The sequence below is a fragment of the Caenorhabditis elegans genome, chromosome II (genome assembly GCF_000002985.6).
Source record: "Caenorhabditis elegans chromosome II".
Classification (NCBI taxonomy): domain Eukaryota; kingdom Metazoa; phylum Nematoda; class Chromadorea; order Rhabditida; family Rhabditidae; genus Caenorhabditis; species Caenorhabditis elegans.
The window spans coordinates 13137578-13153425 of NC_003280.10; the positions used below are offsets into that span (position 1 = coordinate 13137578).

At 37.7% G+C, this 15848-nt stretch overlaps 2 protein-coding genes and 1 non-coding gene across 3 annotated transcripts; 1 reads left to right on the top strand and 2 right to left on the bottom strand.

Moving 5' to 3' along the window:
• Positions 1–1766: 1766 nt before the first annotated feature.
• On the bottom strand, positions 1767–7648 carry mltn-1 (MLt-TeN (mlt-10) related). Its single transcript, NM_001026961.4, has 7 exons — positions 7339–7648; positions 6391–6542; positions 6034–6202; positions 4946–5301; positions 4737–4861; positions 3490–4080; positions 1767–2396 (listed from the first exon to the last, which is right to left on the bottom strand). The coding sequence occupies exons 1-7, from the start codon at positions 7578–7580 to the stop codon at positions 1902–1904; spliced, it is 2130 nt and encodes a 709-aa protein (NP_001022132.2). The 5' UTR covers positions 7581–7648; the 3' UTR covers positions 1767–1901.
• On the top strand, positions 7558–7733 carry F32A11.9. The gene has a single exon (NR_051823.1). It is a non-coding gene; the product is annotated as an Unclassified non-coding RNA F32A11.9 (non-coding RNA).
• A 6148-nt stretch (positions 7734–13881) lies between these two features.
• Positions 13882–15822, bottom strand: spe-18 (Prion-like-(Q/N-rich)-domain-bearing protein). The gene is made up of 4 exons (NM_064391.5): positions 15679–15822; positions 14466–15067; positions 14180–14410; positions 13882–14135 (listed from the first exon to the last, which is right to left on the bottom strand). Exons 1-4 carry the CDS (start codon positions 15737–15739, stop codon positions 13968–13970), a joined length of 1062 nt encoding a protein of 353 aa, NP_496792.1. The 5' UTR covers positions 15740–15822; the 3' UTR covers positions 13882–13967.
• Between the last annotated feature and the right edge of the window lie 26 nt (positions 15823–15848).

The window sequence follows — 15848 nt, forward strand, 5'->3', positions numbered from 1 at the left end:
TGCGGGAATTTATGCAGTTTGGCACTTTGCCAAGAAACAAAAAGAACATTACAACATCTAGAGACCTCTAGAGAAAAAATTAATAAAGAAAAAAAGGGAAGATGGAGGACTTTGCTAAATTGTCAAAGTTTTAAGTGAAGTGCCAATTGTTGGCAAATTGCCAAATTTATAGTGAAATGGCAATTTTTGGCAACTTGCCGAATTTTTAGTGAAATAGCAATTTTTGGCAACTTGCCGAATTTCTAGTAAATTTCCATTTTTAGTGAATAGCCAGTATTTCGTAAATTGGCAAATTTTTAGTGAAATGGCAATTTTTGGCAACTTGCCGATTTTTTAGTGAAATGGCAATTTTTGGCAAATTGCCAACTTTTCAGTGAAATGACAATCTTTGGCAAATTGCCAACTTTTCAGTGAAATGACAATCTTTGGCAAATTGCCATTTTTTAGTGAATTGCCAGTTTTTCGTAAATTGGCAAATTTTTAGTGAAATGGCAATCTTTGGCAAATTGCCAAATTTTTAGTGAAATGGCAATTTTTGGCAAATTGTCAGATTTTTAGTGAATTGCCAGTTTTTAGTGAAATGCCAGTTTTTAGTGAAATGCCAGTTTTTCAGAAATTGGCAATTTTTTGTGAAGTGCCAATTGTTGGCAAATTGCCAAATTTCTAGTGAATTTCCATTTTTAGTGAATAGCCAGTATTTCGTAAATTGGCAAATTTTTAGTGAAATGGCAATTTTTGGCAAATTGCCAATTTTTTAGTGAAGTGCCAATTGTTGCAAATTGCCAAATTTCTAGTGAATTTCCATTTTTCAGTGAACCAATTTTTTTTAATTGGCAATAGTTAAATAAATTGCCGATTTTTCGTAAATTGTCAAATTTTTAGTGAAGTGCTAATTGTTGGCAAATTGCCAAATTTATAGTGAAATGGCAATTTTTGGCAACTTGCCTATTTTTTAGTGAAATGGCAATTTTTGGCAAGTTGCCAAATTTTTAGTGAATTGCCAATATTTTGTAGATGGGCACTTTTTCAGTGAGAGACAGGGATGAGCGGCAATTGCCGTTCGGCAAATCGGCAAATTGCCGGTTTGCCGATTTGCCGAAAAATTTTATTTTTGGAAAATTGCCGATTTGCCGTTTGCCGGAAATGTTTAGAGAGATTTTTTTATCAGACGCGGAAACAATTAAAACTGCGGAAAAAATTCTGAATTTTTTTCCGTTTTTTCTAAATATTTTCATGGAATTTGCATACTTTTCAAAATAAATGTAGGCACATTCATAGGATGTGAAATTCTGAAATTTCCAAAAAAAAAGTGCAAACCCACAATTTGCCGGAAACTTTCGGCAAATTGCAGTTTTTCCGGCAAATTTGGCGAATCGGCAGTTTTGTCGGTTGGAAAAGCAGAACTATTCGGCAACTTTACCGTACTCTTAGTAATATGGCAATATTTTTTGGAGCTCAAAAAGTGTAAAAAATTATGCAAAAAAAACTAAGTTCACTGGTTTTCGCTCGATTTTTGCCTAATGCTGCAAGATAAATCTGTGCGGCAAATTTCAAAATTTGCCGAGGTCTGCAAATGGCAAATTTGGCTAACTTGCCGAACACTCCTTGCTTGAGAGGAGCACTTAATGTATCTTGATGTAATTTGTTAATTTGTTAGACGCTCAGAAAACTAATCTTTATCCACTCTCATACCAGTTTTCGAACAGCTTAAAAAATATTTTCTTTAGACTATCTTGTCTGGATTTGTTTTAGTGTAAGTCAAAATAAAAATTATTATATTTTTATTATTATTAAAAATAATCAATTATTAAATTGTACATGTAATAGTTGTAGATTGAGAAGTTAGATATATGACCCATAAATTCACAAGTGAAGTATATATATATATATATATATATATGTTATGAAAGCCAACTTGGAGAGGCAAACACGGTGACCATAGCTCCATCGGATCCCCACGCGGGGCTCAGAGCATATGGAGAAAGCACGACAGCAGTCACATACTGAGGAGAGAGGATTGTCGGGGACAAGACGAATGGGGACAGAACTAGGGGACTCAACGCCAGTGGGTTCAGAATAATTGGTCCGAGACAGAACGGAGTCAAGATCAGTGGAGTCAGTACTTGTGGGGAGAGAATGAATGGGGCGAAGATGAGCGGGGAAAGTACGAATGGATTCATGGATCCTGGGCACAGGATGAATGGGTTAAAGGCTAGAGGTGATAGAATGATCGGAACCAGCAGGAACGGATTCACAGCTACTGGTGATAGAAGACGCGGGGAAAGAATGACAGGTACCAATAGCCATGGGGAAAGGATCATTACTCCGTAGACAGCTGGAGAGAGGATCAGTGATGACAGCATGACAGGAGACAGGATTGCCGGTTGGGAGACAGCCTGCAATATGGGAGATTTTTTGTTGGAAAATTTTGAATAAATTTTCCAGATTTTCAAGTAAGAGCGTTCGATTTTTGAGAAAATTGAGACAGAGCCACTGATAATGGCAATATTACACTATTCAAAATTTTTCTATGAATAACAGTAATTTTGGTGCTCCAAAAAATATTTAAAAATCAAAATTTTCCGAGTTTGCGAAGAACGGCAAATTTGCCGAATTTGCCGAGTTTGCCGAGCTCTGCAAATTTTCAGATAGCCCTGATCGGCACATTACGAAACTAAGATAGTCTTCGAGCAATTTTTCAAAACTTTCACTGAAAAGTAAAATTCTTTTCAGAATATACAAACATGTTTCTATATATTAAACAAAATTCGTTCCATCTGAAAATAACATTTATATTTGTTGAAAAATCTCTTAAAAAGCCTCAAGTTGTGCCAGAAAGTTGCCGTTTGCTGAAAAAAATGCCGTTAAAAGTATTTCGGCAAACGATAACTTCCAGGGACTATTTGAAAATTTTTTCAAACTTTTCAACAAACATAAATATTATTTTCAGATAGAACAAACATTTTTCTACACTTCTATACCTATTTTAGATTTAAAAAATTGGATTATCATATTGAAAATATTGAAGCCGTTTTGTATGTTTGCTGCACAGTCAGCAATTGTCGACCGGCACAGCAATTGTCGACCGGCAATTCTACAAAATGAGACGGTTGGCCAGGCTCCCCATAAATTTTTCATTGAAATTTAATGATAGAATATAAAAAATATTTGCTTCATTTAAAAATTACTGTTAGTTTAGTAGAAAGATCTTCAAAAATAGTCTGAATGTTGAAAATTTCCGGTGAAAATTGCCGAAAAATTGACGGCAATTTTCCACATTCAGACTATTTTTGAACACTTTCTCGCTATTTAAAAGTCTAGTGAAAATTATTTTCAAGTAAAGCAAATATTTTTTATATTGTATCTTTAATGAAAAAAAAATAAAAAATTTAATGAAAAATATTGTTGGAACATGCCCAACCGTCTAATTTTGTAGAACTGCCGGTCTGCAATTGTCATGCACCCCTGCGCACAGGCCAGTTAACTCACCACTGGATCCAAAATGAAGTTACTAAATGTGATCGGTGATAAAATAATATCATTTCTCTTTGCCTCAAATTTGACTTTCTCATGTGCCAAGTCCTTGATTGTTCCCATAATAGCTCTATCGATTTGTGGTCTGCTCATTGATTTTGCCAATTTCAAGAACTTCTCATTTTCCCCCACTGATCCCTTCCCGTAGATCAAATCCATCTGATCATGTCTCATAATAGTATAGCCTGTTCTGTTCATCTCCTTGAGCTGCTCATCGGTATAAGTTTTATCCAAAGACTCGAACATTTCGATTTTCCTCGCCTCATGCGGATATTTTTCTGTTACATTTTCTTTTGTGAAGTACAACGGTTGACCTTCAGGCCCTCTTCCCATCGCATCGTCTTTGAGTCTTCGATACTCTCCGATTTTTCTTTCAACCCGTTCCATCGCTTCATTGACACCAGTTGCTTCCACAATAAAATCCAAGAAATCCTGAGAGTCTTTGTTATCGGTGAGAGATCCTAGGATGTTTCCGAGTGATGCTTTCTTTTCTACTCCAGAGCCATCCTCGTGTAGAGCAAATAGTGAAGGAGAGAGGAGATCAATCTGTAAATTTCGAACATTGTGTCCGGCAAATATGCCGAATTTGCCAAACTGACCGAGCTCGGCAAATTTCGTGATTTGCCGCCCCTGGAATCGGCAACTTCGGAAATTTCCGGTTTTGGAAACTCTCGGCAATTGTCGGTTTTAGAAATTTTCGGCAATCCGCAATTTTGGAAATTGTCGGTTTTGGAAATTTCCCGGCAATCGGCAATTTCGGAAATTGCCGGTTTTGAAAATTTCCGGCAATCGGCAATTTCAGAAACTGCCGGTTTTGGGCATTTTTTTCGAGATTTGCTGGTTTTGGAAATTTTTGTTTTCTATCGAGATTTGCTTGTTTTCGAAATTTCCTGCAATCGGCAATTTTGGAAATTGCCGGTTTTGGAATTTTTCGGCAATCGACAATTTCGGCAATAGCCGGTTTTGAAAATTTTTGGCAATTGCCCGTTGCCGAAATTGTTATGGTTCGGCAAACTTGAAAATTGCCGGTTTTGGAATTTTTCGGCAAGCGGCAATTTTGGCCACTACCGGTCGCCAAAATTGATTTGGCCGACCGAAACTTTTGAAATTCGGCTAGTCCGAAAATTGCCGGGTGCCGAAATCGTTAGGGTTCGGCAACTTCGGCAAATTTGCCAAATTTGCCGCACACGCCTGTCCCTTACCTCATTATTCTTTGCAGCTTCTTCTTGTGGAATCACACTCATAAGACGTGGACTGATAATTCTGACAATTTTCCGATCGAAATCTGTTGTATTGTGACCCGACATTTCCAATCCCATCTTGGCGGCTGTTTTTTATTTATTATAATTAGAAGGTTTCGTTTTGTAAAAATATATCTTTTGGCCAAATTAAAAATTTTCACATTACTAACCATCTCTCATCATTTTCATCGGAATCATCATCAACTTTTCCTGTTCCGTCATTTTATTCTTCCTATTCCTCAACACCTCCTTAATCTGATCATTGTCTATAAATTGCTCCAAATCGTTGAACTCCTTTAAACTATCATCCTTCGCAATCTTCTTATTCTGCTTCATCTTTTCAGCTGCATCTGCATAAATCGACATTCTCTTTTGCATAAAATCCTCCATTTTCTTTTGCTCTTTGATTTCTTCGGCTTTCTTGGTGATTCGTTCGATAGTATCTTGCCACTTTGACACCTTGTCCGTCTTTTTGAGAAGTTTCACAGCGCTAGAGAGATGTCTCGTTACCAGGCCGAATGGTGTCCTAGAACAGATTACGGTTTATACATATTTTATGGCAGCAAACAAATTGTTTAAATCGGCAAATCGGCAAATTGTCGGAATTGAAAACTTCCGGCAAATTGGCAAATTAAAAAATTGCCGGAATTGAAAACTTCCGAAAAACCGGCAAACCGGCAAATTGTCGATTCGCCGAGTTTGTCGGACAATGGCAATTGCCGAAAACTGTCGACAAATAGTGGATTGTGGTTTTGTACTTTTTTGGAAATTTCAGAATTTCAAATTTTGTCGACAAAATGGTACGCATTCGATGAATGTTCCTACATCTGTTTTGAAAAAAATAAGCAAATTCTATAAAAATATCTAAAGAAAACGGGAAAAATTTCAAAAAGGCACAATTTTAAGTGTTTCCGTCTTATAAAAATTATCTTTAAAAACGTCTGGCAATTTGGCAAACCGGCAAACCGGCGATTCGGCAAATCGATAAATTGCCGGAATTGAGAATTTCTGACAAATCAGCAAATAGCCGAAAATCAAAATTTCCGACAAATCGGCAATTTGCCGAAAATCAAAATTTCCGGAAAATCAGCAACCCGGAAATTTGCCGAAAATTAAAATTTCCTGCAAATTGGCAAATCGGTAATTTGCCGAAAATGAAAGTTTCCGGAAAATCGATAATTCGCCGAAAACCGGCAATCCGATTTGCCAATTTTTTTTGTCAATAAACAATTTTTGCCGCCAACACTCAACCACTTACATTTCTTTTTCGGCTTTTAAAGTATAGCTATCTCTGGTGTGCACTCTAATTTCTCGTTTTGCCCGAAACTTGAATGACCCAATCCATTCTTTATCTTCCCGAATCTCTTTTTCAGTTATTGGAGTCATTGTAGTGTTGGTAACCATCTTATCGATTCGGCGACGCATCTCTGGAATATGTTCAGTACAGTGGGGATCAGGGCTGAACGGCTAGCTGATTTTTTTTTTTGGCTGTCAGCTCGTACAGCAAGCCGACTAATTGGGCAAAATTTGGGCAAAATTGGGAAAATTTCTTCAGAAATTCTCAAGTCAACTAGAAATGTTTACCTTTTAAACTACGTAAAATTAAAATGCTCACTTCTGCTGAAGAGCTTTCTCCTATGAACCAATCGATTTCTATGTGCGTCGTCTTCTAGCTTGAGCAAGCAACTTGCGTGCTCCGAAAGAGTTTCAGCCTCGGATGAGCATTTCTCATGGCTCTTTTTTTGGTAGTCTTCAACAAGGGCTAGTCTGAAATATTAATATATTTAACAAATTTAACAAATTGCTCGTGGCATTAAATGCGTATTTTCTTAAATGTTAAGTAACGAAATTTGAGAAATTGCCATTTTTAGATCTAACATGGTCCAAAACTACCAAATTTTGTAATGAGACGTTCTGAAAATTTATTTTTTAAAAAGTTATGGCCGCTCAAAGTTTAGGCAAAAATGGTCAATTTCTAGCTAAAATCTCAAATTTCGGCAACTTTTCAGAGTGCGCGGCAATTGCCAGCCGGCAATTCTACAAAATGAGATGGTTGGACATGTTCCCACAATATTTTTCATTAAATTTTCATGATATAATATAGACAAATATTTACTTTATTTGAAGATAACTTTTATTTGACTTGGAACAACCGAGAAAGTGTTCAAAAATTGTCCGAATATTGAAAATTACCGGTGAAAATTGCCGCCACTTTTTCGGCAATTTTAACCGGCAATTGTCAACATTCAGACTATTTTTGGAGATTTTTCTACTAAAATAACAGTTATTTTCAAATAAAGCAAATATTTTTCTATATTGTATCATTAAATTTTAATGAAAAATTTATGGGGAACATGCCCAACTGTCTCATTTTGTAGAATTGCCGGTCGAAAATTGCCGCGAAAAGTTGCCAAAATTTGAGATTTTAGCTAAAAAAAAAGATCATTTTTTCCAAAACTTTGAGCGGCCATAACTTTTTTTTGAAAAATTTTCAGAACGTCTCATCACAAAATTCGGTAGCTTTAGACCATTTTAGGTCTAAAATAACAAAGTCTGATCTCACCTTCTTGTAGCAATCGCTGCGACAACTCCGGAAAATCCTTGAACCGCCCAATGCTCCAAGAGCTCTTCTCCAGACTCTGTCGACATGGGAACATTGAAAACTTTGTCTTTATAATGTGGAGATTTCAAGATTTCTTTTTGCGTCAACCCATATTTTGTCACATCTACTTCCGATTTAACTTTTAAGCAGGTGCATGGATACGGTAGAAGTGTTAGAAATAAAATAATAGGGAATAGGATCATAATGTGGTAAACCAGAGACCAGAGAAAAGGGATTCCCTGTGATTTTATGGATTTCTGGATGTAAAGAGGGCGGAGTTTTCGGATTCATCCCGAAAGTTTTTCCAAAACGTGGTTATCACTTGCTGGGCGGTGCCTTCCCGTGACGAGGAGAGAAGATGTTCTCAAAGGATGGGAGATGATCCCGTTGAACCAAGATCTATAGCATAACAGGTGGCCACATTTTGATCCTGATTTTCACGATTTTGATGATAAAGATTGAAGTGTGTATGTGTGTGTTCATATCACGTGGAATGCGCATTGTTTCAATGATGCTAGTTTGAAGGGGGGGGGGGCGGTCAAAAAGGATTCAAGTTTTGGTTTTTATCTTTGAAAATGCGAAAAACTATTTGTTCCCTGTATGTGTGTTTGACAACTTCTCAGGTTCTTCGGATTTGGAAGGATTAGAAGTTTTATACGGTAATTCAGTTTTCTCGAGTGATATCCAATAGGATCCCTATATTTGATTACGATTTATGCACACAGTGTACCGGTAAACTAGGCTGGGCGGCAAACTACAAACGATTTTTTCCGGCAAATCGGCAAATCGGCAAATTGCAGAAATTTAGCATTTTGACAAATCGGCAACTTGCCGGAATTTAAATTTTGGGCAAACCTGCAAATCGGCAAATTGCCGGAATTAAAAATTTTTTGGCAAATCGTCGGAATTGAAACTTCCGGCAAATCGGCAAACCGGTAAATCGTTGGAATTGAAATTTTTGTTGGCAATCCGGTAATTTGCCGATTTGCCGAATTTGCCGGAAAAACGGAGATTTTCGAAAATTTTCGCCGAATTGTGGTTTTTCAATTTTTTTAAGCTTTAGAATTTCAATTTTAATCGGCAAAAATGTACGCATTCTATGAATGTTCCAGCATCTTTTTCGAAAATAAGCAAATTCTATGAAAATATTTAGAAAAAACGGGAAAAAATTTCAAAAAGGCACAGTTTCAAGTGTTTCTGTCTTCTAAAAACTCCCTCTAAAAATTTCCGGCAAATTGATGTTTGGCAAACGGCAAACCGGCAAATCGGTAAATTTCCGGCAATTCGGAAAATCGGCAAACTGCCGAAAATGAAAATTTCCGGAAAATCGACAAACCGGAAACTTGCCGAAAATTAAAATTTCCGGCAAATTGGCAAATCGGTAATTTGCCGAAAATGAAAGTTTCCGGCAAATCGATAATTAGCCGAAAATGAACGTTTCCGGCAAATCAGCAAGTTGCAGAAAATCAAAATTTCCGGCAAATCGGCAAATTGCAGGAATTGAGAATATCCGATAAATCGGCAAATCGACAAATTGCCAAAAATAAAAGTTTCCGGCAAATCGGCAATTTGCCAATTTGCCGAATTTGTCGACAAAAAATTTGCCGAACGGCAATTGAACAATCAATGACTTACATTTCTTTTTCGGCTTTTAAAGTATAGCTGTCTCTTGTGTGCACTTTAATTTCTCATGAATGTTCCTACATCTATTTTGAAAAGTAAGCAAATTCTATGAAAATATCTACAGAAAACGGAAAAAAAAATTCAAAATGCACAGTCTTAAGTGTTTCCGTCCTTTAAAAAATCCGCCTAAAACCTTCCGCCAAATTTTGAGCCGGCAACGGCAAATCGGCAAATCGCCGAAAATGAAAACTTCCGGCAAATCGGCAAACCGAAAATTTGCCGATTTGCCGAATTTGCCGGAAAATAAATTTGCCGAAAATTTAACAAATATATTTTTTACAAAAGAAAAAAGTTTGATTTCTTATCTTCGGAATTTAACATTTTTCAATATTTTTTTCATCTTAAAAAATTGTGAAATCTTCAATTGTCTTTGATTTTTGTAGCTCATTTCGTAGTAAAAAAATCGTGTTTATTTTTAAAATCAAATTTTAAATTAGTACGGCTTTATTATATTTAAAAAAAAATGCGAGAATAAAACGATTGATTTGAACTTATTTTCGACTCCCAAAAATTTTGTGTACTGTTAATTTATCAAAATTTCTCATTTCAGAGAATAAATTTCTATTTACCATTTTTGAAACAATGTTCTTTAAAATTATAAAAATTTATTGTAAATTCTAGAAAATTTCAGATTTTTTAGAAAGTTCTAGAATTTAGAAAATTTGAGTTTCCCACCATGCCTTTTTCTCCGACTGGAATAAATAAATAGGGCAGACTTTCGGAAAAGATGGAGTATGTTTTATACGGTAATTCAGTTTTTTCGAATCCCGGCCAATTAGACAAGTTTCCTGGGTCGATCTAATTTAGATAAATTTTCCAAGATGCTTCACTTATCTCTACATTTTTTTAATAAATATTATACTGATATTTTCAAAATCATCCGAGATACAACACAGGGGTGGGAAAACGATTTTTCCGGCAAATTGGCAAATTGCCCGTATCGAAATTTTCGGCAAATCAGCAATCTGCCGGAATTGAAAATTTCCGACAAATCGTGAAACCGGCAAAATGCCGAAAATTTTCAATAAATCCTCTAAACATTTCCGGTAAATCTGATATCTGGCAAACGACAATTCGGCAATTATGAAAATTTCCGGCAACGTGACAGAATTGTAAATTTTCGCAAAATCGACCAATTGCCGGAATTGAAACTTTCGCCAAATTGACAAACCGGCAAGTTGCTGAAAATTTCAAAAAAAAAAGTCCTCTAAATATTTCCGCCAAATATGATATCCGGCAAACGACAATTCCGCAATTATGAAAGTTTCCGGCAACGTAACAGAATTGAAAATTTTCGCCAAATCGACAAATTGCCGGAAATGAAATTTTCGGCAAAAATTGTCGGTTTTTTTTGGACCTAAAAATCTGAGATTTCTGTATTATTAACATATAAGTAAAATTCGAAAATTTTCGGTGTATTGATCCCATATTTCTTGTAGTTAGAGGTACTTATTACGGCTACATTCCAGTTTTTTTAGATGCTCAAAAACGTCCTACCCTACTTTGAAACATTCTCCAATTATCCACAAATTCCGTGATTTGTAGTCATTGTACCTACCGTATGACCTACTAATCTTGCAACTTTATCCTATCCCGCCGCCCATCACCAATAGCCGTATCCATACCGTATCTTTTCGAACTTGTTTGTTGACCGGAACTATGTATATGAAATATTCAGAAATCGAAACTGAAAACAAACATCAATGTGAACTAGAAGGACTAAAAAGTAGATGGAAATCCGGTTGAGCAAAGAACAGTTTTCCGAAATGTGATAGTTCTCTATGCAGATATAAATGTATCATGATTGCAAAGAGAGAAGGGAATAAGGTCGGTGTACGTGTGTTGATAAATGCTTATCACTTTCCCTCTCTCGTTTGCCTATCAAAATGTTTCCATTCGGATTAAGAGGTGGATATGTTTTGATTTCTCATCAAATCAAACAGTTAATCTGAGATGCCGACCAGCTTTAAGTTCAAAACTTTTTGACGGATCCATTTGAAATGTGGATGGTTTGGAAAATATGGTAATTGTGATTAGGAATCGGGAATAATTTTTGATAGCGTGAAAAAAATCGGCGAATTCCTGGAATTGAAATTTTTGGCAAATCCACAAATCGGCAAATTGCCGGAATTTATGTTTTTGGCAAATCGGCCAATTACCGGAATTAAAAAATTCTGGGAAATTGGCAAATTACCGAAATTGAAAATTTTGGAAAATCGACAAGCGGGCAAATTGCCGATTTGCCGAATTTGCCGGAAAAAACGGCAATTGCGGAAAAAAACGGCAAATTTTCGGCAAATTGTGGTTTTGCAATTTTTTTCTTGAAAATTTCAGAACTTCAATTTCAAGCGGCAAAATTGCACGCATCCTATGAATGTTCCTACATCTATTATGAAAAGTATGCAAATTATATGAAAATATCGAGAAAAAACGAGAAAATGTTTTTGAAAATGCACAGTTTTAAGTGTTTCCGTCTTATAAAAAGTCCCTCTGAACATTTCCGGCGTTCGATAATTTGCCAAATTTGTCGACTTTGCCGAATTTTTGCCGATTTGCCGAATATTCCATACAATAAAAATTTTCTGATTAACATAAGACTGGTCCTTTGCTTAACAGGAAAACCTCTCATCTTTTATAAAATTGTCAAAATAATGAGTCACAACTTTGACCTCTAATATCTATATATATAACCTAATGTTGGCATAAACTTTTGACAGTAGGTACGCGTGTAGGCACGAGACAGGCATTGAAGGCCGTTAGGTATTTTGTGTCAACGTATGTGAGCCTACCGTACTCTTACAATAGTCCGTTAGAATTTATACAGTAACCTAAAATATTTTTAGAAATTCCGAAAACCTATATCCTATAGGATACCTATATCAGGGGAGCTCGGTAACTACTTTTCAAAAATAAAAAAATTAGGGAACTCCTGGCATCTTTATAAGAACCTACAAAACAAAAAAAAAAGGAAACACTGGAAACTGTGTCCTTTGAAATGTTTTTCCCGTTTTCTTTAGATATTTTTATAGAATTTGCTTATTTTTTTCAAAATAGATGTAGTTCATAGGATGCGTACAATTTTGCCAATTAAAGTTGAAGTTCTAAAATTTCCAAAAAAGTGCTTATGCAAACCACAATTTGCCAAGAATTATTGGTTTTTTCCCGACAAATCGGCAATTTGCCAGTTTGCTGATTTGCCGGAAATTTTCAATTCCGGCAATTTGCCGATTTGCCTGAAGTTTTCAATTTAGCCAATTTGCCGATTTGCCGGAAGTTTTCAATTCCGGCAATTTGGCGATTTGCCGGAAATTTTCAATTCCGGCAATTTGCCAACTTGCCGAAAGTTTTCAATTCCGGCACACAGCTTAAAACACAAAAAATCAAGAGTCTCAAAAAATCATTCGGCAAACCGAAAAAATGCGGACTTTTTCCAGAACAAGTGAAACTTAACCTGTTTCATTTTTTGCACGTACCTGTCCTTATCATCACATGTTCCTTTTCTCTCTTTTCACATATATTCTTTATCAGATATCTCTCTTGTTCTGTCCAAATTGAAACAAAACAACTACTTGCCGAGACTGATGATAATCGAGAAGGACAAGCTAGCCTATGTGTACCTACAGAGAACAACTTATCGATCTTTTGAATTTTGAGAGTTCTCAATTGAATGTTTGGAAATTTTTCTGGTTCCTGTGTAGCTATAACTATATATACATAGTTATAGCTACACACTATATTTAAAGAGTAGTTTGTGTAGTCTTGATTGAAACATTTACGCTTCACCGAACTGCGATCACTCTGCAGGAATCTGTCAGATTCGATAATTTAGGTCATAGTGGCATCATTTTCAAAAACCAGAGTTTTTCAGGAAAGGGGCTGAACAGGAACACAATTTGAAACGTTGGAAAAACATGTTGAAAATGGAATTGAAATACGTGATTTGCCGGGATTGATAATTTCCGGCAAATCGGTAAATTGCCGGAATTGAAAATTTCCGGCAAATTGGCAAATTTTCGGGTATAATAGTATCTGGCGAATTGGTAAATCGGCAATTGGCAAAATTGAAAATTCCCGGAAAATCGGCAACCCAGCAAATTGTCAGAAATTGAACAATTTCGGCAAGTCGGCAAACCGGCAACTTGCGGAAAATGAAAATTTCCGGCAAATCGGCAAAACGGCAAAATGGCAGTAATTGATCACTTCCGGAAAATCGGCAATTTGCCAAAAATTAAAATTTCCGGCGAATTGGCAAGTTGCCGGAATTGAAAGTATCTGGCAAATTGGCAAATTGCAGGAGTTGAATTTTTCGGAAAATTGGCAAGTTACCGGAATTGAAATTTTTGACAGATTGGCAACTTGTCAGAATTGAAAATTACCGTCAAATCGGCAAACCGGCAATTTGTCGAAAATGAAAATTTCCGGTAAATCGGCAAACCGGCAATGTGACGATTTGCCGAATTTGTAGAAAAAAAAATTACCAATGGGCGCCCATCAGATCTAGATAACAATAATCAAGTTCAAAATTAACATTTTACATGGATAGTTATAGAACCTTTACACAGGTTTACTGTTTTGGCACTAGGTTTGTACATAGGCTTGAGGCAGTTATAGGTTGCTTTGAAGGCAGGTAGGCATTTCTGGAAATGGTTCTCCTATTGTACCCAATCAGTGAAAATTCTCATATTTCAAAACAACATTTTGAGAAAAAAGCATAAAGGGAAAGAAGAATGATAACAAATTCGTAAAAATTATCGAACTTAATCTGACAAGAAGGCGTCCCTGCCTACCGCCTATCTTCATAGGTGTGCAAATAAGACTTTTAAAAAATCCCTTCATTTCTAAAACCGTTACAATAATATCGTTAAACACATCAAGTATAGGATTCAATGCCCGACAAGCTCCAGTTTCTAATAATGTTCGATGCACGAGGCCAAGTCATTGAGCACCGGCAGCTGATACTCCGACTCCATCGACATCTGGTTGACCGGCATGAAGGCTCCGTAGCTGTTCTGAGCAACTGGGGTGATGCGCTCGACAACAATTGGAGCAGTGGCTTGAACTGGAGTTTGAGCATTCTGGAACAATATCTCTTTGCAAGTTATAAGCTCAAGTGATATACCTTAATAAGCCCTCTGAATCTTGAAGTAACAGCTGGCGAGGCTGGAACTTGAGTGATGTCCTCACCACCGTGCTCTTCTTGCTCCTCCTGGCGATAGTTGATCACTGGAGCCGCGGTTTGTGCTGCATTGACGAGAGTGTACTCGTTCTTCTGGGCGTAAGATGCTGGCACGGATCTTTGATTGTCGTAGATGAACTTGCAATCGTTCGACATTCCAATGTACTCGGATGGCTGGAAAAGAAAAACTTTAAAATAGGAACATCTTGAGATTTATATCTGAACTTACCCCACTGACTCCCTTCGAGTAGTAGTTGTTGAAAACCGGAGCTTCATAGTTGACCGGAGGAGCCGAGTAGGTCGGTATCGGAGTGGTGACTGGAGCGGCCACGTGGATCTCCGGAACTTCCTCCTCTTGCTCCACATCCTTTTTACGAGCGAAGCAGTACCCAGACTCTTCATCGTCATACATCTTGTGAAGCATCTTCGGAGCAACTTTTGGCTTTTGCTGAACTTGTTGAACTGGCTCGACGACTGGAACATCTGGTGCCGGCTGCTGCTGCTGCTGGATCTGAAGAGCCTGCAGCTGAGCCATCAACTGTTGCTCTGTGAAGTCCGGAGCTGGAGACGCAGGTGCCTGCTGGGTCGTGGTGTACTTAACACGGTAGGACAACGGAATATCCGATGGTCCACCATAGTAGTCCGAGTGCACAATCGGCTGTTCCGGAGCAACTGGAGCCGCTGCTTGACGAACCGGTGATGATGGGGCAGACGCAGACAAGGAGAGCACCGAACGGTAGAGACGGATGGCATCCTGGATTTGGGATGGAGTCAGAGGATCCTCGGCGATTGGGGTGGTAGCGGGGAAGGCAGCCGTGGCAGGAGAGGAAGCTGGAATATGATGGATTTGTTGAAAAATCAATAGGGCTTGGAAAAGGACCGAGATTTAGCGGCGCGCTGTGTGCCGGCGGTTTGCGCCGCCGCCGACGTCGGTGTAATAGCGGATTGAAAAGCGCCGCCGGCGGCGCATGCAGTCAGATTAAGTGTTGAAACAATGCCTGAGACGTGATATTTTAGTTTTTAAATTCAGAAGGGAGCAGAACAGAGCTTCAATGCATTGCACCGGCGCCGGCGGCGGCGCATGGCGGCTTGTTCCCCCGCCGGCAGAAGCTTATACAATTTGCGCCGGCTCATAGCGGCTTGCGCCGGCAGATTTCAAGCACCGAAAACCATATAGATCAATAAATCAATTATTGTTGAGCAATTTTAGTTTTAAAATTCTGAAACTGTGTGGTAGTAACAGTTTTTGATGTAATTTAAACATCTTTCAGTCTTTCGTGCTCGAAAATATCAAAATTCAAATTTCGGAATCGATTTCGCAATTCGTAAACTGTCAGTTATATTCTAGACACATGGGAGCCAGAGCCGGCGGCGACGCATGGCGGCTTGCGCCGGCGGGCCTTTCAAGCCCTAAAAACCGTAAAAATCAATAAATCAATTACCTTGCTCCGCTGGCTTCTCGACTTTCTTCTGATCGGCGTAGAAACTCTGTGCATACGACATTGTTCGATTGGGCGACGGCGGACTTGAGGAGACGAAAATCAAACAAAATTTGATTTTTTGCAGATTTGATTCCGAGGACTGATTTATTGGAGAGTTCAGAGTGGAGGAC

Coding starts and splice junctions, on each gene's coding strand:
- mltn-1 (NM_001026961.4), bottom strand. CDS start 7,580: ATGATCCTATTCCCTATTATTTTATTTCTAACACTTCTACCGTATCCA. Junction 6,543..7,338: donor GCAGCGATTGCTACAAGAAG/GTGAGATCAGAC, acceptor TTAATATTTCAG/ACTAGCCCTTGTTGAAGACT. Junction 5,302..6,033: donor TTAAAAGCCGAAAAAGAAAT/GTAAGTGGTTGA, acceptor AATCTGTTCTAG/GACACCATTCGGCCTGGTAA.
- spe-18 (NM_064391.5), bottom strand. CDS start 15,739: ATGTCGTATGCACAGAGTTTCTACGCCGATCAGAAGAAAGTCGAGAAG. Junction 14,411..14,465: donor ACTCGAAGGGAGTCAGTGGG/GTAAGTTCAGAT, acceptor TTTCTTTTCCAG/CCATCCGAGTACATTGGAAT. Junction 14,136..14,179: donor GATTCAGAGGGCTTATTAAG/GTATATCACTTG, acceptor ATATTGTTCCAG/AATGCTCAAACTCCAGTTCA.